The following is a 23,267-nucleotide window of genomic DNA, read 5'->3' as shown; positions in this document are numbered from 1 at the left end:
GAATTTTAAATTTAATTCTTATTTGATTTTATATTAAAATTTTTTTAATGAATTCAAATAATTAACAAATAACGATTAATAGTAATACTCAAATCTAATCGAATAATTAACAAATTCAAATATCATTAAAATTAATAAGATTAGAATACGAAACATGGATACCTCAAAAATAGTGGAAATTCGATCTGTTGTAATTCTTATATTTATACATTTTGTGTGCTTATAGTCTCAAAACCACACCAATGTTGATTCTATTTGTGAACCAATGATTTTCATGCATTTCTTACCAATTTTGGTTATCGTTTGTGGACAAATATGTGTGAAATAGTACTTATAATTATAGTAATATAATTAATCAATTATAATTTAATATTTTGTAGAGTTCATAAAAAAATTATATAGAGCTCACACTTTTAAACGGTAAATCCTTGTGTAATTTAATATTTTTGCTTTGATTAACTAATTGTAAGATTATAATAAATAAAAATATAGAGAAAATAATTCAAATTCATAGCTCCTAAAAAAGAAATAGTAAAGCATGAAACTAAGAGAAGTGGTCCAAAAGCGGTTTTTTCCCTTCACTTTGGCCAACCTGCAGCCATTGAATAACAAACCAGGCCGGTTCGGATCAGTATTTTAGTGGATAAAGAGCAATTAATTTGGCACTTTGCTATTTTAAAGGCTCTTATAATAATTAAGTAGTTAGTTTAATCAGTTAGGTTCGTCTTTTCCAATGAAAAAAATTTAAAATTTGAGTCTTGTTAGTGGTTACTTATTGTGATAATCTCAAATACATGACCTATAATTATTTATCTTAAATTATCAGGTACGACATATTTTATTTTGATTTGGATAACTGAACAACTTATCTACCATCGAATTTTTCTATTTCTTACAAAATAATAATAATGCAGAAATCTATTTGAAATAATTACATTATGGTTGGCCAAAACAATATTATGAATGTGGTAATAATATTTGGTTTCTTGCTGTCAGAAAATATTTATCACTGTTATGATAGTAATAATACCAGACACTTTTAAACATGATATACTATTTTATATAAAAAAATAAAAATAAAATTATATGATTTAAAATTTTAATAAAAAATAAAATATATTTTATGTTTAACATATTAATATAAAATTATATTAATACAATAATTTTTATATTTTACACATATTTAACATAAAAAAAAACAGATACAAATACACGTATAATTGGCTCTCATATTATATTTGATCCCTAAACAAAGGAAAAGTAGTACTTGAAATTTCAAATTTCCTGTTTCAGATGATGTAAACTTCTGCCAATTTGATCATCAATTTAAGTTACTGAGTTAAACTTAATGCAACTATGGCAGAAAAAGTGATAAAACCATAATTAATACTCCATACAAAGAAGGGTTTTAAAGCTATTTTAAGGAACGATCGAAAAGCTGAAAACACTGCTGGGAAAAAAAAGTTTTTTTAAACCACCCATCTACTGACTATAGATTTTGATCTATGATATGAAATGAAATGCTGCATTTACTGTTCTGATTTCTGAATTTCAGCTACTCATACATAGCTGAAGAACCCTAGAATGGGTAATGATAATTGATGATGCTATCATAATAAATGAATTTTGCGGCAATCCAGTTAGATATTAATTCTCACACAAGAAATGGTCCAACATACAAGCATTTTTCAAGAAGAGGGAAAATATTATGATCATTAGCATTTTTTTAATTTAGGAATATTTGGGTTAGAAGAAATGCGTTTAAAAATATGATTAAAAATTTTAAATATCTAGTATTGTTGTGAGAAAGTTTTATTAATAATTAAAATGAATAAAAATATGTATAAAATAATAAAATATTAAAAATATAAAAATAAGATAGTGATTTCTCCACTAATCAATTAATACATTAAAAATGGTAGATTACTTCGATATGAGTGAATTAAATTTATTTTTTGAGAATTAAAAAAAGAAAGTATATACAAATCCATATATTCTTTTCAGGTGAAACCCAATTTGGAATTTTGTAAACAAAAATGGTGTTGGTGTTGATATCAAGTTAGCCCCATGCTTTCCATAACTTTGGGTAAAATCTTGGATTTCTCAGAATTGAGGTTTCAAGAAAGCTTGACCAGAAAAAAATTCTGATGATTGATCTCAGGACTGAGCTATCAGTGATGGGACCAGAAAAGTATACCCTTGTTTTGATGCCAAAATCACTTAAATGCATAGGCCAGTTGGTTGGTTCTAGCCACCAGTACCCATCAGAGATCCTTGGTTGCTTGGCATCAATTTCATTTTTTCATTTCAGCTTTGCCAGCAGCCATTAGCGTTAACATTTTCAAATGCTGGGAAATTTATTTTCGATTTCTTTTTTTTTTGTTTAAGCAACTGAAATATCAGCAGAAAAGTGGTAAAGAGAAATAGGCATTTGAATTTAATGATATCTGCACCAATAAAGTATTATCCGCTTTGATCTTAAATTTATGATTTTGTCTTGTAAATGACATCTCAGAAGCTGAAGGTAATCCAACATTTATATACCTGATAAAACTCTAGTACATAGTATGAAATTCAAGTCTCTTTTGAGACGATGACATTTTTTCCCAGACCAAGGAAGGTTCATGGTTTTGAGTGGACCATGACACAGCCTCAGGCCTTGAAAAAGAAAAGAAAAAGGGACATCCTAGTGAGCTGAACAGTAAGTGAGAAATCTTGCCATGCCTGAAAATCTTAAGTGACATTGCCTAACCAGAGAGTAGGTGCATAATGATGTTTTTCACCAAACTTTTCTTCGCTTCTTACAACATGAACTTTTAACATTGATTTCAGAATCATGTGTGCTTTTTAAACATCATTAAAACATCTAGATTCACAAAAATATTCATGTATACTCTAAAAGATTAGAAAAGTCGAAAAGTCACAATAAAGTTGGATTAAACTTTTCTCTGACCTGATATCATATGTATAATTTTTTTTATCAAAATAGTCCTGGAATAATAGATGTTGATGATTTTGAATAACGTTCAAGAAGTGATAAAACTTTGGCAACCCTCCTCCCTGGACGGCCATCGTCGTGAACATTCCTGCCGGTTAGACCAACCAGAAGGTATCTGGCTTTCGACCCATAGCTTTCCACCATTTCCTTTGATACAAAAATCTTCTCCAGTAGTCCCAGTGCCTCTTCCTTCAGAGAATCTGTTCCGCATGTTAAAATTTCTAACACAGGATTTATGGCATCAGCCTCATGCAAAACATTGGCTCCTTTTTGCGAACAGCCTTCCTGAACCAATGTGGAAAGTGTTTGAATTGCTTCATAAGCAGTTGCTTCAATTCCTACATCTAAGAGTTTTACTAAGTGAGGCAGCGCTTTTGCTTCCAACAGACAGAATGAAGTGTTTACATTGCATATACCACCATGTGCAGGGCATAAAGGAACACGTGATCTCCTAAAGGACCAGCAACCAGTTTTTTTGGACACATCAGTTAGTTTAGGACTGCTCATGGACAGATTACCAATGAGAGCTGCCGCTCTGGCCTTTGCTGTTACTGAACCAACTCTGAGGAAATTTACAAGCAAAGGGTAAACTTCTTTTTCAACAACAATCCGCTGTGACTCGACATTTGTGGGATCTGTAAATCTAAAGAGAGCACTTAAAGCATGTTCTTTCGCTTCCATTGTCCCTGATCTTAAAAGATTTATGATTGCAGAAAGTCCATCCAACTCAATCAATTTCATAGTTAGTGATACTTCACATTTTGGGAGGTTGGCTAATAGACCAGCGGCAGCCATCTGGACATCACTGTTTTTGTCATTTTCAAGAAATCCCACTAGTGCTTCCAACCTTTTTGGCTTAAGAAGGTATTCCACAACTCCTTGTGACTCATGCTGAGAAAATAGGAATATAAGATTTATAGCAATTTCTCTAACTTCTGAGTCAGGATCATCAAGAAGAGGAAGAACTAGAGATACACCACTGGCAGTGGACACAGCTGTCTTAACCAGCCCAGCTTCAGACTTGCAAATTCCTAGAAGTGCCTGCAAAGCAGGCCGTCGGAAATTATTGCATGAATTGGCATTCTGCTGCAAAGCCAACAATTCAATGATGATTGGCTCCAATTCAAGTTGAACCCCTTTTTCATCAACAAAGAATTTAACTCCATCGCCTTCAGACGATAGTTTCTCAACAACTTCGGAGCATCTGACTATAAGAATTGTACGTACATGGGAAGAGAACATTAGCTTCAGAACAAGAGGAACTCCACCATCTCTAGCAATAAGCTCTTTATTAGCTCGGCAACCAGATAGTTTTACCAAAACAGATAAGGACAACTCTTTTGATTCAATATTGCCAGATGCCACAATTGAAAGCAAAGGAGGTATAATACCTTCCTCACCAAGGAGTTTTAAATTTGAATCAACCAATTCCATAACAACTAATGCTTTCATCATTGACATCCTTGAAGACTCTGGCCCTGAAGTATTCAGAATGATCAATGTAACAGTTGATTTATCACGCAGAACAGTTTCATTTAGCAAAATAGACATATATAGCAATTATAGTCATAATAATATCACAGAATGGAGACAGACAAAAACTTTAGCAATCCTAATCAGCCGACTACAACTAAGGATATTTCTGGGGTTTGTGACATCTAGCGGAAAGGATTAGGCCAAAGTATCTGACTTGGGATTCAAACAAGCCCTCCTCCAAGCAGTTGACAAGTGTCTGCTCACTGTTTAACCATTACTTTTGGTCATGGCTCTATTCTTGAGCATTAACGTAAATCTCTTTTATATGGTGAAAAACATGGAATTATTACGACTGAATGCAACCTGATAGCTGATACAATTTAAGGATTACTTCTTGAATGAATGTTTCAGCTTTCATACATATATCTGAAGACTTGATAGAAAACATCCTTTACTCTTTCCATGAGCAAAAGACAGCCTCTAGATAACCATGAACTAAAATAATCAGAAATTTGAAATAAAAATGACAAGCTGTTTAAGAAGTGTACATGAAGGGGTTTCCCAACCTTGAACAATGCGATCAATGAGAGGTTTATACCACCCAGACCTGGCAGCTCGAGAGATGTTCTCCTCATCAACATCAAAAAGCTTATTTAATATTTTTTCTGCATAATCTGCTGACTCCTTGACTGGACCCTTTAGAAGGGTAACAAGAAAAAGAATTCCACTGCATTGCTGAGAGAGTTGGCGGCAAGCAGACACATTCCAGTTTGATCTATCTTGCAATAACTCAAATAGCAGTTCCACTGCAGCCATTGAGATGCTTCGATCACGTCCTAAACAAGGAACAATGTGATCCAACCCCTGATGCCCTAGTACTTTTGCCTATAAATTTTTTAAACAACATAGTCAATAATGAAAGAATTTACCTATTTGTTTATAAAGTAATTCAACGATTATCAAAAATGAAAATCAAATATCCAAATCTAGTGACTAAAAGCAAGGCATGGAATTCTGCTCAGAATAGGTTAGCTTTAGATAAGCTGAGTGTAAAGTGAATCAAATCTAATATAGTCGAAAAGGATCTTCCATGCATGCAGTCATGTGTTTGCATTTGCATGCATGTATGTCGGTGTAAATGAATATGTGTCTATGGGTGTTAATGAGTGTATGTGCATGTATTTCATAAATGTATATGACTTCATACACGTGTACGCAAGTTTGTGGTTAAACGGTACACTGTGGTCAGGCTCCTACAAGTCTGCAATATAAAATGCAAGCACAAGAAGAAGCAGAAGCAATTACAGAAAAGGTATGAAAAACACCAGGTGTAAATATATAGGAAAACAGAAGTAAAGATTTTGTTCACGGGTAGAACTTAGGATTCCATTATACCACAACTTAGTTTTTCACTTACAGTGTCTAAACAGATTACCTTATTTCTTGCATGCCCTTCCACCATATCTTTTAAGGTGATTAAAATCTTCTTCTTGACTTCCCTGTTGTGCGAGCTTCCAAGGATAGAGATTATACTATCAGTAAGCCCACCTATGGAAATCCAGTCCTTGTTTATAGAATTTTCTCTGATAAGATCCAGCATTTGGTTCAGGGCCTCCTCTACAGATGAATTATCTTCTGATGACAACTTTGCCTCACAAGCTCTGATTTTAAGGCAATAATTCAGTTCTCTCCACTCCTCTATTGATTGTCTGAGTGGAAGGTTAGACCTCAAAGAAGTATCTTCAAGAACATCACCGGTTTCTGGATCAGTTTTCTTCCCATGGTCAAACCAAGTTTCAATAGCAGCTCTCTCACATGTAGTACCGGTGCAAAGGCTTACAGGATCAACCATTACTGTCCCACTTATACTACAAATGAAAGGTTTAAGTGGAGGGATGTATTCTTTACTTGCATCATATCGTTCTATAACCTGAGCCCTTTGAAAATACTGTTTCTTCATTTCTTCATAATCTCTTGCTGCATCTGCTTGAGAAAGCAGCTCAATAACTTGCTCCAAGAAGAGAACGTCAGCTCTTTCCTTCCTATTGGCAGCTTCTTCTATTTCCCTTCTGAAGCTTGCTAGCTCCTTGCTAATTTCAGAAGGCTCAACAGGTACCCCAACTGCCCTCGCTATTTCTTCAAGCATGTCATTTGCAAAACCCTGGTCACGTTTCTGATCCCTAAGACCCTGGTTTAACCTATCAACAATTTGGAGTTGAGAATGTGAAGTCTCGAATTCTACTCTTTGCATCTCACTCTGTAGCCTATGGACCTGATCAGATATCCCTGAAAGGACTTCAGTATTTGCAATGGACAATGCAGCCAAAGACCTTCCAATATCCCTAGTGACTTCTTGCACCTCATTAACAATGTGCCGGCACTTGACAAGTAAGTAGAAACGGCCTCGATTTTTGTATTTCTCGACCAAGTTATTTGCCTTCTTGACATCTGCTTCCAGAGACTCCAGACCCAGTCTTGCTGCTTGAGAATCATTTAACTGTTGAAGCTGCAATTCCTTTAACACAGGTTCGATGTCAAACAGATGCTTTGAGAGGACTTTGAAACTATCCTTCTCAATTACAACATCCTTTGCGGCCTGAGCTGTTTTAATTACCTGGTTTGTTACCACAGCCAAGATTGTCCCGATTGGAATAAGTTCCATTGCAATTGCAATCAATTTTTTTTTTCCCTTAATTCTCTAATAACGTTAGATAAGACCAATTATCACTCCCAAAAAGGGATCAATTATTGGATTTTATAACTCATCATTTCTCCCTTTGAGCAACCTCCTCCTTTAATTTATCCTATGCATAACAATACTCAGTGTCAGCAATAGACAACCACAAAAGAGCACAATCCTTGTTCTTTAAAAACAATTACTGAAGAAAGGCAAGATAAATTCATCACAGAGAGACCAGATTAAATTAAGTATCAAATTTACAGCAAAGAAAAGCCTTTTCTTTTTTCGGTATTTGAGGTTAAGAGTGGAGTACTGGCAAGAAAAGCCTTTCTTTCAGTAATTTGTTAAACCGTTGATTGCACAGAAATACAAATTCTCCTGCCTGGGTAGCCACTTCCTTAACCAAGGATAAAGAAAAGAAAAGAAAAGCTTAAACCAGAAAATAAGCCTATTTCCCAGTTATGTCCTACAATGATAACTCGTATAATTCCAAATATAAAACAATAAACAAAAGCCAGTAACTCAAAAGGATAAAATAAACAAGCAGGAGCAAAATTTCAAACCCAAGAATCACACACACCGAATTTAACATGGAAAAGGTCCCTAATAATTAAACAGATATTGAAGCAAAAACCACTCAGCATAAGCATAAAATGCAAAAAAAAAAAAAAAAAAAACTGATCATCTATTTCCCAATTTTTTTTTCACTATCAACTTGAGCAAAGCAACAACGAAAGAAACCAAAAGCAATTAGGTTCTTACCTCTGAAAAAAGCTGTTTGAAAATCACCAGCGAAAGGATAAAGGCAGACAAGCAGCTCTTATTATGGAAATATGAATTGAAACCAAAACAATTTCGATGTTTACACAGGGGAAAGAACTTGGATATCAAGTCCAGCTTTTTTCTTTTTCTTTTTCTTTTTTTTTTTTGGAAATAGAAATTTCTGTCAATTCAGTGTAGTTTCCATTTCATGTTAGTAATATTTTATATAACTAACTCATGATGGGAAAATATGGTACTTTTCCAGGAATTTCAGCTCGGCAAGAAAAAGTCAAAAGAAGTTTTAAAATAAACGAGACTAGTTGCCTTCTCTAGTCTGAATTTAACTTTTCTTTCCCTTCTCTCTCATTTTCCTTTTTTTTTTTTGTCTTTTTTTGCCTCTTTTCTTTTCTGTCCCTCCGCTTTTTTCTTTTCAATGGCAGTGACGGTTTCAATTCGATTATTCTAAACACGACTTAGATTCGGTCTATTTAATTAATTTTTTATTAATTAAATAATAAATATATTTAAATTATATTATATTTTAAATTTTAAATTTTTTATATTTTAAATAAATTTAGCTATCAAATATTATGTTAAAAGTTTTAAAAATTTATAAAATAAAATGATCCATTTCATTTTTTTTATATTTAAATTTTATTATATTTCAATTAAAAACTGAATTAATCAAAAATTAAATTTTTTAAAAATTATTTTCGTTAACCAATCAAAAGTAATTCAAAAAAAGAGGATAAGGATTAAATGCAAACGATTGGAGGTGTCCTCTTTTTTTTCTATTATTACTATATGCTCTCGTTATTTTTTTTAATAAGGTGAGAATATAAGTTTTGTTCGTGCGTAATTTTCAAATAATTTTATTGGTGTATTTTTTAAAAGCATTTTACTTATAATTTTTTTTATTAATTTTAATTATATAATTAAAAATTAAGTAAAAATTTATCATTTACAAATATAAATTTAATATAATAATTTATTTGATAATACGAGGAATACTCTTAATTTCATATCAAAAAAATATATAGATATGATATAATATATATAAATCTAAATCTAAATTTATGAAACGTATTTTATGAGATAAAATCGTGAGATTTTTAAATGAAAATAAATAATATTTCGTAGATTGAATATGAATTTTCACAAATAATATTAAATTAAGTGTTATACAATGAGATCGCGAGAGTTATTAAGTATTTTACGATGATGAGTCACCTCTAAAATTTTAATGTTTGATGTGATATTGATCCTATAATTAGACTCAACTTGACAAAGATATCAAGCTTTAAAAGTAAAAAAATTGTAATATTTTCCAATCTCACGTTAGAGTTTTAAAAGTGCTAAAATTGTGATACCTTCAATTTCATATTGAAAGAATGTGTGAGTATGATATGTTTTTATATATAGATATTTAAATCTAAATCTATGAAATTTTATAATGAATTGTATGATGCGGAACCCTTGATTAAAAAAGGACTTAATATTTAAATGAATTCTCTAACTTTATTGCAAAATGTAAATAAAATTTCAATTTTATATCGCATACAAATTTTTTATTTTATTTTAATTATATTTATTAAAATTTAAAATTATATAAAATTTTTAAAATAATATTCTCTTTAATATGTCATTTAATTCATCTAAATGAATATAAGTAAATATTTTTACGAATTAAATCATCCAATTAAAATTTTAAATAAAATTTTTTTATATAATTAAAATTCTAATTAAAATTAAATAAATATTTATAACCTTAATTTCATGTAATAAAAAAATTTAAGATTTAATTATATTTGAAATAAAATTTAAAATTTTATTTCAATATTAATGCGGCCACGAGTGTTTTGAATTGGTATGATAGAGGCTGTAAACGTAGGAAGGACGGCACACAATTATTGTAGAGTTTTTTATTTATTTATTTTTTTTCTAATCTAAAATATTTCTAAATTTAATTAATATTTTTAAACTTATTAAAAATAAAAAAACTCCACATCAGCGTTCTATTTCACATCATCACCTCTTACTTCAACAGGACGGCAATCTTAAAAAACGAAATCACATTGGAAAGGGAAGTTAAGAAGGGAAAAGTGGCAGCAGCTGGGGATCGGAAATCATAAATAAAATGTTTGAATTAAGAAAAGAAGGAAGTGCTAGATTCCAAAAAAAAAAAAAATTGTTTAACAGGATTTATCAATAGAACGAATCGAATTTGACTGACCGGCCCTGGATCTCAAACAGTACTGTTAATAGCGCACATGCAATTACAAAACTTTTTTGTCATTGGATCATTATCTGCAACAACAGCAAACCAAATTGTTGGCGGTACCAGACGATCTCGACGCTAAATTTGGCTTGCCATAAGGTAATCCAACTTTTTTTTTAAAAATAAAAGTTTAAAGTAAGAAAAAGTTATTTCATCTTCTAAATTAATATAAACCATCAATCCAATTAAAATTTATGAATTTATTACACTTTCACTTTCGTATTTTTTGAATTTACATATTACTTATCAACTTAAGATCGTAGGAGAATTTGAACTTAGACATTTAACATTCAACCCTTGTCGTTTCTGTCATCTATCGTTGAATAATCCACGTTCCATTGGCAAGAAGAATAAGGATAAATAGAGCCTTGAATTTTCAAGTAAACAAGTATCTTAAGTTCTGTAAAATTTACACGAAAAAGAAATTTCAAGTGAAATGCAAAAATATTGACTTCTCTTTGTTATTGTCTTATTTTCTGAGCATACGTCATATTTTGGAAATGATTTGAAAATTTTTAGAAAAATAGCTAATAGACCGCACGGGAGAGAGTTAGAGAGAGCATTGGACAGAAGAAAAGAGGTTCTGACGTGAAAAAAAGGAAAAAAAAAACCTGATGTGAAGTTAATTGAGTAAAAAGCACCTTAGTTGTGAAATAAAGTTTTTAAGTACTTAACTAGAGAATTACGATTTAGAAATTCCTTAGTTTGACAAAAAAAACTCAATTATTGTAGGAGCGGGCCTCGGATCAATTTGATTGTTAGATTAAGACTTGAAGCCTTGGAATATACTAATTTGTAAGGCCACAAAAATAGTCACTTATCTGTCACGATTAACAGTAGGATTCAGCAAAAAATCAAAAACCAATTTAAACTGTGATGTTGGTTTGATTTGGTTTCAGATTTTGTTATATATTTCAATTCAATTTCTAGTTTAGAAGGATGGAATTGAAATTATTCGAGCCGCATTGAAAATTATATTTTTATTATTTTTATATTAATTTGTTATTTTTCATAAAATAAAATGTTAAGTTATTTATAAATTTAACTAAAGAATAGTTTTTAAAAAATAAAATTGTTATATTTTGAAAATCTAAAAACAGAACTAATTCAATTTATAAAATTTATCTTTTTTTCATCACAGAGCTAAATATTTATCAACCCTAATTCAAAACATTAATTGAAAGGCTTTTGAACCTTCCCTTTCGCTTCAACATCGATATTTTCAAATATAGACTACCCCCCTTTTAAGCTCTGCTTAGTGGAGACGACGGAAAGAAGTGAAAATCGAAAACTTGTTAATTTAATGATTAAAGATCGTAAATAACAAATTTTTCATACTTACCCCTTTCCGTCCTCTCTACCAAAAACCTAAGAGCATTGCATATATAACAGGGATTCATTACACCATAGTAAGACATAAACATTAGGCTGGGCATAAAGTTAACTACTATCTTCCAAGTTCGTTACCAAAACCAGAAAGTCCGTCTATCATGCGACTTTGCCATTGCCATTGCCTTGAAAATAGGGCATAACAAGTGTACATCGCATAAATAGGAGGGCACCCAATTCAATCAAGCGTACAATAAGAAAGATTTGACAAGGTATTTCCACGGTTAAGTTGTAAATGGAGTTCAGTAAAGGAAATAAAGAAATGGGAAACTGCTCTATCAAATATTTAACAAACATTTTACCATTAAAAGACTGAATTTCCAAGATGAGCAAGCAAAGCAATAAATTGGTCTTTTAAATTACGAACATTAATGTTATATGAACCAGACATAGTGTTTCTTTTCCAGATAAAAAGCACAATAGTTGTTATAGCATGTTAGCAATGCTGGTTTATTGGAATAGTAATAGGTATAACTGAAAAGGCTACATAGATGACTTACAGTCTTAACAGCATCAATGATTATTTTTCTTCCTAGCTAGCTCCCGAGCCATCTCCCTTAATTCCTCTGGTGATGGAGGTCTTGGTCCCTCTGGAGGATACACGACATAGGAACGCTTCACATCAAAGGAAAACAAAAATGATTTAGACTCCAATAAGAAATCATCTAGTGCCAAAGAAAGGGTATAGATCAAAGGTAACACATCCAATCCTTGACAAGCGAATGAGCCCCGATTCAAGAACTATATTCTGAAGTAGGTAGATACACAAGTAATCTTTATAAAGCATCAATATGATTCTGGTTAGAAGTAAAATTAGAGAAAAAACTATTGCAGCAAATCACTATTTTAGACATTCCGATCTGCAGGCAATGTGGATTTACAGTATTCCCATTTATCGCCACACTCTCTCTATAAGACCTTAACAAGTTGTCTATCCAATCATCAAACAACAAACGAGATTTTATTGTAATTAAAAAAAAATGGTTAAGAAAATCCATGCATATTTTTTAACATCAACCAGAAGAAGCTACATGCAGAAAAAATGGAAAGGCATCTTGTACAAACAAGATTCTTCAACCATTGAGGATGACGTGAAATTTTGAACCAAAAGCCTGGTAAGAAATTTTAGTGACAATAATGGAGCATAAGATAATTTTCATTTCATATTCTTATTCTAGCTCCATAAACTGAAAGCTAAAAGCCAAACAAATTTCTTAGACCAGAAAATCAAACTGTTGACAATCCTTATTCGAAAGATAGTTTTCAATGCCAGGTAGATAATATTATGAACCTCCAACTCCATGGGAAAGAGCAAAATCTTTGAAGCTATACGTAGCGGCTTGCCGACTAATCGTTAAGGTTCCATTAGTCCACCGTCATAAAGTTCTAATAAATAGCACAGGCTTGAACTAAACAACGTTTTGGGACTCCGTGACAGGTATAGCTTCAAGTTAAAGATTTCAACAACACAACAAAACAACATGAGCCTTTTCCCGCTGTGTAGCTAGCGTTAGCTACATGTCAGCGATCATTTCACTTTTATACAAGTACAAGATGAATTTTTATCCATGAACTTTACATAACATGGCCCCAAAAGTATGCGTTTAATTTCAAATTCCACTTGATACATTTTCAACATGTTAAGGGGGGCTAGGAGAGGAACCATTACAGATTTCCATTTACTATCTCAACCAACAAACCAAAACATTGCTTTTATCCAAACACCTATGCCAGAATCCAGAAAGTTAACATAAATATAAAGACCACCGATCCCTCCAACAACCGAAGGCCAATAACCAAACTACCCATCAAAAAGAGTTGCAACATTTAACAACACATCATATTCAACAGCAACAAAATTATCTGAGCTTTAAATACAACTCCAAACAAAACAGGAAAAGAAAATATTAAATTCCTCCAAACAAACAAGAAAAAAAAAACCCAAATTTGAGGAAAATCAAACAAGTATGAAACTTGAACAGAATTTCAAGCCTAACCCAGATCAAAATATCTCAGTTACTCACAAAATTCAGCAAATCAAGCAAATCCCTCGAACTAAAAATAATAAAAAAAAGCAACAATAATTCTTTATTATTTATATATAATGAAGAGAAGAGATAGAAGAGAGTTTACATTTCCCATAAATTTCTGGAGATTCTTGGTGTTGTTGGCGAAAGCGTGCATAAGAACGATAGGAATTCCAACATAGAGACCAAATTTGACAATTTCAAGAACACCCTTTGAAGTGCCTAGAGAAGACATTTTCCTTCTTTTTCTTTTTTTTTTCCTCAGAAAATTTGATGGGAATTTGGAAGAAAATTTCTACTGAACTTCTGCAAAACCCTTCTTGGCGATTTCAAGGGAGTGCAAACAAATGAATTGTGAGGCGGAAAACTTGGATATGTCATATACTATAATGGGTCCGTTCCAGTAAGAAAGATATTAATGGGCTGAGGGCTCCAAAAATGATGGCCCAAATATACAAATATGGCCCACAAAATGAATTTTGCCCAAATTTATTATATCTATACTAATATTTTTTTAGAAAATATCTATATTAATATTAAAATTTAAAATTAAAACTAACCGTGGTCAATTTACTTGAAGAATTTACCAAAAATAATTAATAAAATAAAAAATAAATATGTATTAATAATGCTATAATTTTAATTTAATTTGCCTTAAAATTATAGGAAGAATTTATATTTTAAAATCGACTTTATACACTTTTTCTTCATTTTAAAAACCTGCACTATAATTATCCATTTTTTCCCTCTTCTATATTTTAAAATAATAATAATTTTCTATTCTATTAATTTTTATGTAAATAATCAAAATTTTTATTTATTTCATTAAAAAGTGAGTGTGTATAAGTCAAATTTTATATAAAATCATTATAAGAAAATTTATGTCATGCAAGTGAAATTTTTAAAATCTACCCACGATCTCATTAGGATATGTTTAACAAATTAAAATATTAATATAATAAATAAAATAATACATAACAATCTTTTAATCCAATTTATGAAGTTTAAAAATGCAACAAAATATTTTTGATTTTTTTTTGTTTTTATTTTTTTTACTTTCTATTGAGAAACAAAGAAAAAAAAATCAATCAAATAGGGTCCAACACCGTGTTTGGTAAGAGAAGAAGAAGGTCAAAGGGAAATTTACTTTCTTTTCATCGTTTCCTTCATTTGATATAAGAAAAATAAAAAGATAAATGAAAATGAGTGTGCTTGTTCCTTTTTTCCCTTCCCTCAAAATTCAACGCTTCCAAATGTAAGAGAAAACGCTTATTCCACTTAACTTAATAATTTTATTTATAATTTTACCTAAAACATTTTTTTCCTCTATTTTCTTTCTATCTTTCTTATCAAACACAATAAAAAAATAAATTTTCTTCCTTTTCTTTCCTTTTTTTTTTTTTTTCTTTTCTCACCCTTTTTTTCATTCATTTTACTTCATTCCTCCTAAACATAATGTAAATGTTTTTTTTTTTTAATTTGGCATTAATGAATATTATAAAATTAATTTTTATCTTGTTGCTTATTTTTCACTATTGTTGATTTTTTTAAGGATAATATCACAAATAATTCTTAAACTATAATAAAATATTTAATATGATATTTAAATTTTAAAATTTTTTAATGTGATATTTAAACTATAAACTTGTTAATTAAAATATTTGGAGAATTATTTGTCTATCATATATTATTATTTGAAATTAACCATATCAAAGTTAAGTATTATATTAATTAATAAATTCATAATTTAAATATTATATTAAAAATTTTTAAAATTTAAATATTACATTAAATATTATAAATTAATTTTTATCTTGTTTTTTATTTTTTTACTTTTGTTGTTTTTCTTTTAAAGTTAATATTACGAATGATTCTTAAATTATAATAAAATATTTAATGTGATATTTGAATTTTTAAAAATTTTAATGTGATATAAATTATAAATTGTTAACTAATATAATATTTAAAGAATTATTTATCTATTGCATATTATTGATTAAAATTAATCAAATTAAAATTAAAAAAATTAATTAATTCATAAATTCATAATTTAAATATTATATTAAAAAATTTTAAAATTTAAATGTTATATTAAATATTCTACTATAATTTAAAAATTATTTTTTTTTTCATCATTTAAATGGCCTTTGTGAAATGGAATGGGCCTGTAATTAAACAAGTTCACAATCATTATCGCCCATAAATGTTATAATTACTAATTTGGGCTCAGCAATCTTTGGACAAACATGCGTTTTAAGTTGTTGTACTTTGACGGAAACAGTTTGCGAGACTAAAACACGTGACACTGCAATTTGCAGAGAACCAATAATCGTCATGCAAATGATTTCATTTCATTTTTGTCACTTTTGGGTTGAAAATTAGAAAAAAGACTTGGTTTTGACTAGGATGAGAATTCAATCCGATCTCGACGGATTTCGATTCGACCCGATTTTATGAGGTCAAATTTTTTTTTTTAATTTCGGGTTTTGGATCGGATCGAATAATGTTAGGAAATAATCGGGGTCGGGTTTTAGGCATATCCGACCCTATTCAACCCGATATTATTTAAAAAATTATTTTTTAATTAATTTTTTAATTATTTATTTATATATATATATTTATATAATAATATTTTTAAATATTTATATTTAAAAAATAATATTTTTATTAATTTCAGGTCGGATCGGATCAGATACGAATTATATAATATCGGATTCGGGTCGAAATCGGTATAAAAAAATAAAAAAATTTCAGGTCGGATCGGGTTCAGGGCGAACAAAATCCGCCTCAAACCCGACCCGATGCCATCCCTAGTTTTGACATTTATCAGAACAAATAACGTTAATTCTTATTGCACAGTGGACGTTCAAGCCTTCAAACCCACTCACCTGGATCTTGCCTCAACTTTTATTAATTTATTACGAATCTTACTTCTATTTAAACGCGATGGAATTGGTTATAGTTAAATTAAAAAAAATAATAAAATTATTAATTTACCAAAAATAATTAATAAAATAAAAAATATATATGTATTAATAATGCTATAATTTTAATTTAATTTGCCTTAAAATTATAGGAAGAATTTATATTTTAAAATCGACTTTATACACTTTTTCTTCATTTTAAAAACGTGCACTATAATTATCCATTTTTTCCCTCTTCTATATTTTAAAATAATAATAATTTTTTATTCTATTAATTTTTATGTAAATAATCAAAATTTTTATTTATTTCATTAAAAAATGAGTGTGTATAAGTCAAATTTTATATAAAATCATTATAAGAAAATTTATGTCATGCAAGTGAAATTTTTAAAATCTACCCACGATCTCATTAGGATATGTTTAACAAATTAAAATATTAATATAATAAATAAAATAATACATAACAATCTTTTAATCCAATTTATGAAGTTTAAAAATGCAACAAAATAATTTTGATTTTTTTTTTGTTTTTATTTTTTTACTTTCTATTGAGAAACAAAGAAAAAAAAATCAATCAAATAGGGTCCAACACCGTGTTTGGTAAGAGAAGAAGAAGGTCAAAGGGAAATTTACTTTCTTTTCATCATTTCCTTCATTTGATATAAGAAAAATAAAAAGATGAAATGAAAATGAGTGTATTTGTTCCTTTTCTCCCTCCCTCAAAATTCAATGCTTCCAAATGTAAGAGAAAACGCTTATTCCACTTAAATTAATAATTTTACCTAAAACATTTTTTTCCTCTATTTTCTTCCTATCTTTCTTATCAAACACAATAAAAAAAATTTTCTTCTTTTTCTTTCCTTTTTTTCTTTTCTCACCTTTTTTTTTCATTGATTTTACTTCATTCCTCCTAAACATAATGTTAAATTTTTTTAATAAATATTATAAAATTAATTTTTATCTTGTTGCTTATTTTTCACTATTGTTGCTTTTTTTTAAGGATAATGTTACAAATAATTCTTAAACTATAATAAAATATTTAATATGATATTTAAATTTAAAATTTTTTTAATGTGATATTTAAACTATAAATTTTATTAATTAAAATATTTAGAGAATTATTTGTATATAACATATTATTATTTGAAGTTAACCGTATTAGAGTTAAGTATTATATTAATTAATAAATTCATAATTTAAGTATTATATTAAAATATTTTAAAATTTAAATATCACATTAAATATTGTAAATTAATTTTTATCTTGTTTTTTATTTTTTACTTTTATTTTTTTTAAGATAATGTTACAAATGATTCTTAAATTATAATAAAATATTTAATGTAATATTTAAACTTTTAAAATTTTAATGTGATATATAAATTATCAATTTATTAACTAGTATGATATTTAAAAAATTATTTATTTATAGCATGTTATTATTTAAAATTAATCAAATTAAAATTAAAAATTAAATTAATTAATAAATTAATAATTTTAAAATTACATTAAAAATTTTTAAAATTTAAATATCATATTAAATATTCTACTATAATTAAAAAATTATTCATTTTTTTTCCATCATTTTAATGCTTGACAATCGCCTTAGTGAAATGGAATGGGCCTGTAATTAAGCAAGTTCACAATCATTACCGCCCATAAATGTTATAATTACTAATTTGGGCTCAGCAATCTTTGGACAAAACATGTGTTTTAAGTTGTTGTACTTTGACGGAAAAAAGCTTGGGAGACTAAAACACGTGACACTGCAATTTGCAGGACCAGTAATCGTCATGCAAATGATTTCATTTCAATTATGTCACTTTTGGTTTGAAAAATAGAAAAAGACTTGGTTTTGAAATTTGTCAGTCCCATTGCACACTGGACTTTCAAGTCTTCAAAACCACTCACCTGGATCTTGCCTCAATCTTTATTACTTTATTATGAATCTTAGGTTCTAGGCGGTGCATTTAATTAGCATGAGATTAAAAATAATAATATAAATTATTATAATTATAATTTTAAAAAAATTATTATAATTATGATAAAAAAAATTTAATAAAACTTTAATATTAATTTAATTTCGTTAAAATTAATATTTAAATTTAATTAAAAATACAATAAATTTAATTATATTATATTAAAAATACGATGAAATTCAAACAAAAACTTAAAAGATCAAATTAATAATTCCACTAAATATGGTGATAAAATTCCCTTCTGTTTAAATTAGTTGTGACATTTTATCTCAGACTTGTTCATAAACTGAATAACTCATCAAATGAGTAAGCTTAATTTGACTTGAATTGGGTTTTAGATGGGATTTTTTAGATAAATTTAGCTAGAAATATTATTTTAAAATATATTTTAAAATATAAATAGTAATATATTGATATTTTAAATGTAAAAAAAAAAATTCAAATGAGCAGATTTTAGCAAATCAACTCAGATGTGAGCTTCACATTTAAAGGTATCAATCGAACCTAATTTAGCCAGACCAACTAATGCTCCCTTTTATTTCGTATATAGGAACCACTATTTTTATATGATAATTTATAATAAAGTACTTGAAAAATGCGTCCCATAATATTTGAAGGAAGTATTATAGTCTCTAAAAGGGGATACAACGAGCAAGGGTATAAATAGATAAGGTATGGGATTGGTCGAATATTTTTTATTTTATTTTTTAAATTTTTATATTATATCTATTTACATACTCATATTCATAAGATATTTAATAGGTATGAATAATTTTTATATTCATAAATTTTAAAAAAATAAAAATAAAAATAAAAATTTATTTTTTTTATTTTTATCTTATTTACTTGTGTAATTTTTTATAAATATATTTATATATATTTAAATAAAAATATATTAGTTTTAATGAATTTAAAATAATAATTTATATTATTTTAATAAAAAATTTATTTACTAAATATATATACATGTTATATATTATCCGTCTATGTCTCTGTATCTAATAAAAAATTTAAAATTATACTCATTTCATTTTCATTTTTCTCTCCATAATATAATATCCATCCCATTTACATTTGATTAAAAAAATTAAATTTTTTATTCAATATAAGTAAAATTAACACTAAAATTGCGTTCATCCAAGAGCAACCAATGCAATATTGTTTCCCAATAGTGTTATCGTTTAAGATTTTAGGAACGGATTTGAACTCAAATATAATCGATTGAATTTGAACCAATACAATATTAAATTTAAGTTCAAGCTCAAACTCAATTCGAACTTGATCAAAAAAATTTTTTTTTAGCTCAAGTTTAAGCTCAACTCGAGATAAAAATTAAATTATTCAAATTCACTCAATTGAATTTAAATCAATACAATATTAAGTTTAAGTTCAAGCTCAAATTCAATTCGAACTTGATCAAAAAAATTTTTTTTATCTTAAGTTCAAGCTCAACTCGAGATAAAAATTAAATTATTCAAATTCACTCAATTGAATTTAAATCAATACAATATTAAGTTTAAGTTCAAGCTCAAGCTCAACTTAAATTTAATCGAATTTTATTTTTTTTAGCTCAAGTTTCACTCGAGATAAAAATTGAATTATTCAAGTTCATTCGATTAACATGTAAAAATAAACTTAATTCTTATATTAATAAAAATTTGATTATTTGTGTTCAAGTTTGAACTCGAGTTTAATATATTTATTAATTAAAATATATTAATAAAATATATTAAAAATATAAAAATTTGATTAAATCAATAAATTATTTGAGTTAAATATAAAAATATTTAACTTAATTGATAAGTTAAATTATTTAAGTTTAAGCTCAATTATATAATAATCAAACTTAATTTAAATTTTATTTAAATTAAATTTAAATAATTTATAAATATTAATGTATCATTTAAACTCTAAAAAAAGTAAGACACGAAGGAGAGGAAACAGTCATTGCCACAATGGCGAAGAAATAGGACACCAAACATTGCCTGTTTCGGTCCCCATGCCCGCAAAAAGTCCGTAAATTGGCCAAGTGGCCGTCAAGTCGTATTTGTCCTTTCATTCAAAGAAGGAGACGATATACATTGCATTGATTTGATTTATACTTGCGTGTGAGTTTAACTTTTAGTTCAAGATTTTTTAGGTATCTCATCGTTAGTTAATTAAGGGTATGTATACCAAGTAGTTTGAACCAGTTTTTCCTATAATTTTGATTCAACTTATATTATTTAATCTCCGATGCTATATTGAAGAAAATATTGGATTTGAATCACTTGGAACTAAGGTTTGTTAAAATTGACCACATTCATACATGTAAGATAGTTACAAGATTTTACGAAACAAACATCTTATAAAAATAAATGATATTGAAATGGTTTATATGAGTGTATATTTGAATGTACTGAATGGGAATAAGAAAGTTTATATAAATACCATAAATATTTGATTTAAGATTAATTTAATTGTATATTAATAATTCTTTATAATTATTAAATTTTTTTTTTATCAGTGGATGTATGCTATGTTAGGTTGGATTAAAGCACATCAAATTATTGTATTTTACGTGGATAATTTATAATTTGATTATATTTCTGTTTGTTGAAATATTCATTAATTAGGGATTTTTGACCTAATAATTTCCTTGTTTAGAAGTTATTGAATATCATTAGTTATTTAAAGGTTGATAAATATTGTTAATTATTTAATTACGCTGTCAATATCTTAAATAAAAACAATATGTAAAGTTATCATGAAAATTATTTTAAAAAGATAACATTCAGTAGATCTGATATTTAAATTTTAATATGAACATTCTTTTTCTTGTGTTCTATTCAAACTGTGACCTTTTTGATAAAAAGAAAAAATCATTTCAAAAGCTTAAACTTAAAACCAAAGGGTTCTAAAAATCTAATAATGCCATTGGAAAATTCGAGATTTGAAGAAGCATCTACCTTCTTGATTGCATCAATACTCATTTCTTCCTAGCTACAATGTTTGCCTTGTCCTTTTCTTTAAGGTTCAACTTATGAAAAGATTATTCATTAATTAATTGTCTATATAAATATTATATTATTATGGACATCAAATTTGTCTGACCTTGATCAAATTTAATTTTTTATTAAATAATATATATATATATTAATAAGATACTAATATTATTATTAAATACAATAATAAAAAACTTAAATAAAATATAAAAAAATAAAAAGAAAGAAAATAAAAAACAAACAAAAAACAAAAAATCGTTACGACAGCTTGGCAACTCCACAGAGACGCATTTATTTTTGAGAGTCAAGCCAAAATTAATTACGTGTTATCCTTAAATTTTGATTTAAATAGTCCAAATTGATCTCTTAGTTTTTTTTTTTTTAATTTTTCACTTTTAATAAAAAGGTAAAAAAAATAAAAATAAATCAAAAAGAAAAATTCACACACGTTTCTTTTACTATGCCTCTTATGTTTTATTTTTCTGTATATTGCTCTCAATAAATTAGGAATATTTGTACACACAATGACATGATGTATTTTATGTATGAGCTTTATACCTAGGCTCCATCTCTTATAGGAGGAAGTAGAGTACCTATGCCCTCGTGAGGTGATAACCTCTACAATGACAAGCGAAATATTTTCACTCAAATTGGATCTTTTTCATTTGTAGCCTGTAATGGGTGAGGATTTGGGTACCTTACTAGCCCTACACAGACGACAGTAAAAAATAATTTGGGGACCTTTAGATGTGTATCAACCCGAACCAAGCATATAATAAACCGTAAGAAGCCAACCTTAGGTAGAGTTTCACCTACCTTTTTTAGAAATTACCAAAGTATTTATGAATAAAAGTTGTGTGTAAAAAAAAAAAACAACAAAAACAAAAACAAAACAAACAATAAAAGATCACAAAAAAGAAAAAAAAAAGGCTTTTCAATTTCAAATCACATCATCACACTAACTTAGTTTTATTTTTTTTTACATAAATCATATCATACAGTTCGACATCGAGATATTTGCTCTAGGACAACTTTCTCCTAAAAAGTCTTCATGGATCTCATAGAACTACAGATTTGCTCATTTTCAGTCAGTGCCCTATGTGAGCCGTATAATGAAGTACATGTTTGGTCAAAAGAAGCCCAACAAAAGAGTGAAGATTACCTTCCTACCGGTTATGTGTCAGAGTTACTTGAAAAAATGCATTTGGATCTCACATAGAATGATTTTGAAGATTTAATCGCTATCTGGGGTTCGTTAAGTGAAGAAAAAAAAAAAGCTTTTACAAAAAGTACAGACAAATTGTATCCCTCATTTCGTAGTGATCGATGAACAGTTGATCAAGTAGCTATACAGTTTTGGGATCCATCCTATAGATGTTTCACTTTTAATCAAGAAGATTTGGTGCCAACTATTGAAGAATATTCGATTTTGCTCGGAATAGAACTATAGTGTTTAGATAAAGTATTTACTCGAAAACCAAAATCAGGTTATCACAAAAAGTTGGTTAAGCTTATGAGGGTTAAAGTAGAAACCATTGATTCTTTCGCGAAGCCTAAAGGTGAGCATCTCGGCATTCGTTGAGATTTTCTCTAAAACTTTATTCAAGAACATTCAAATGATGACCAAGGCATGGCTGTGTTTGCTCTATGATTATATGGCATTGTGCTCTTTTCAAAGACTTTGAGTTACATTGAGATAACTGTGGTAAATGTTTTTGAGTAAATTGAAACTCAAAAAATTAATCCCGTGCCAGTAGTCTTACCAAAAACTAT

The 23,267-nt window shown here is 28.2% G+C and overlaps 2 protein-coding genes across 2 annotated transcripts; both read right to left on the bottom strand.

The window, feature by feature from the left end:
* Positions 1-2,519: 2,519 nt before the first annotated feature.
* On the bottom strand, positions 2,520-8,112 carry LOC111279621 (U-box domain-containing protein 43-like). Its single transcript, XM_022866586.2, has 4 exons — positions 7,917-8,112; positions 5,910-7,278; positions 5,041-5,359; positions 2,520-4,476 (listed from the first exon to the last, which is right to left on the bottom strand). Exons 2-4 carry the CDS (start codon positions 7,134-7,136, stop codon positions 2,981-2,983), a joined length of 3,042 nt encoding a protein of 1,013 aa, XP_022722321.1. The 5' UTR covers positions 7,137-7,278; positions 7,917-8,112; the 3' UTR covers positions 2,520-2,980.
* Positions 8,113-11,909: 3,797 nt separating this feature from the next.
* On the bottom strand, positions 11,910-13,971 carry LOC111280174 (uncharacterized). The gene is made up of 2 exons (XM_022867360.2): positions 13,717-13,971; positions 11,910-12,198 (listed from the first exon to the last, which is right to left on the bottom strand). Exons 1-2 carry the CDS (start codon positions 13,843-13,845, stop codon positions 12,097-12,099), a joined length of 231 nt encoding a protein of 76 aa, XP_022723095.1. The 5' UTR covers positions 13,846-13,971; the 3' UTR covers positions 11,910-12,096.
* Positions 13,972-23,267: the final 9,296 nt, after the last annotated feature.

The sequence above is a fragment of the Durio zibethinus genome, chromosome 27 (assembly GCF_047325235.1).
Source record: "Durio zibethinus cultivar Kanyao isolate XHJ-2024 chromosome 27, ASM4732523v1, whole genome shotgun sequence".
Taxonomy (NCBI): domain Eukaryota; kingdom Viridiplantae; phylum Streptophyta; class Magnoliopsida; order Malvales; family Malvaceae; genus Durio; species Durio zibethinus.
The sequence above is the reverse complement of the archived record's forward strand: the minus strand, read 5'-3'. Positions and strand labels throughout refer to the sequence as shown.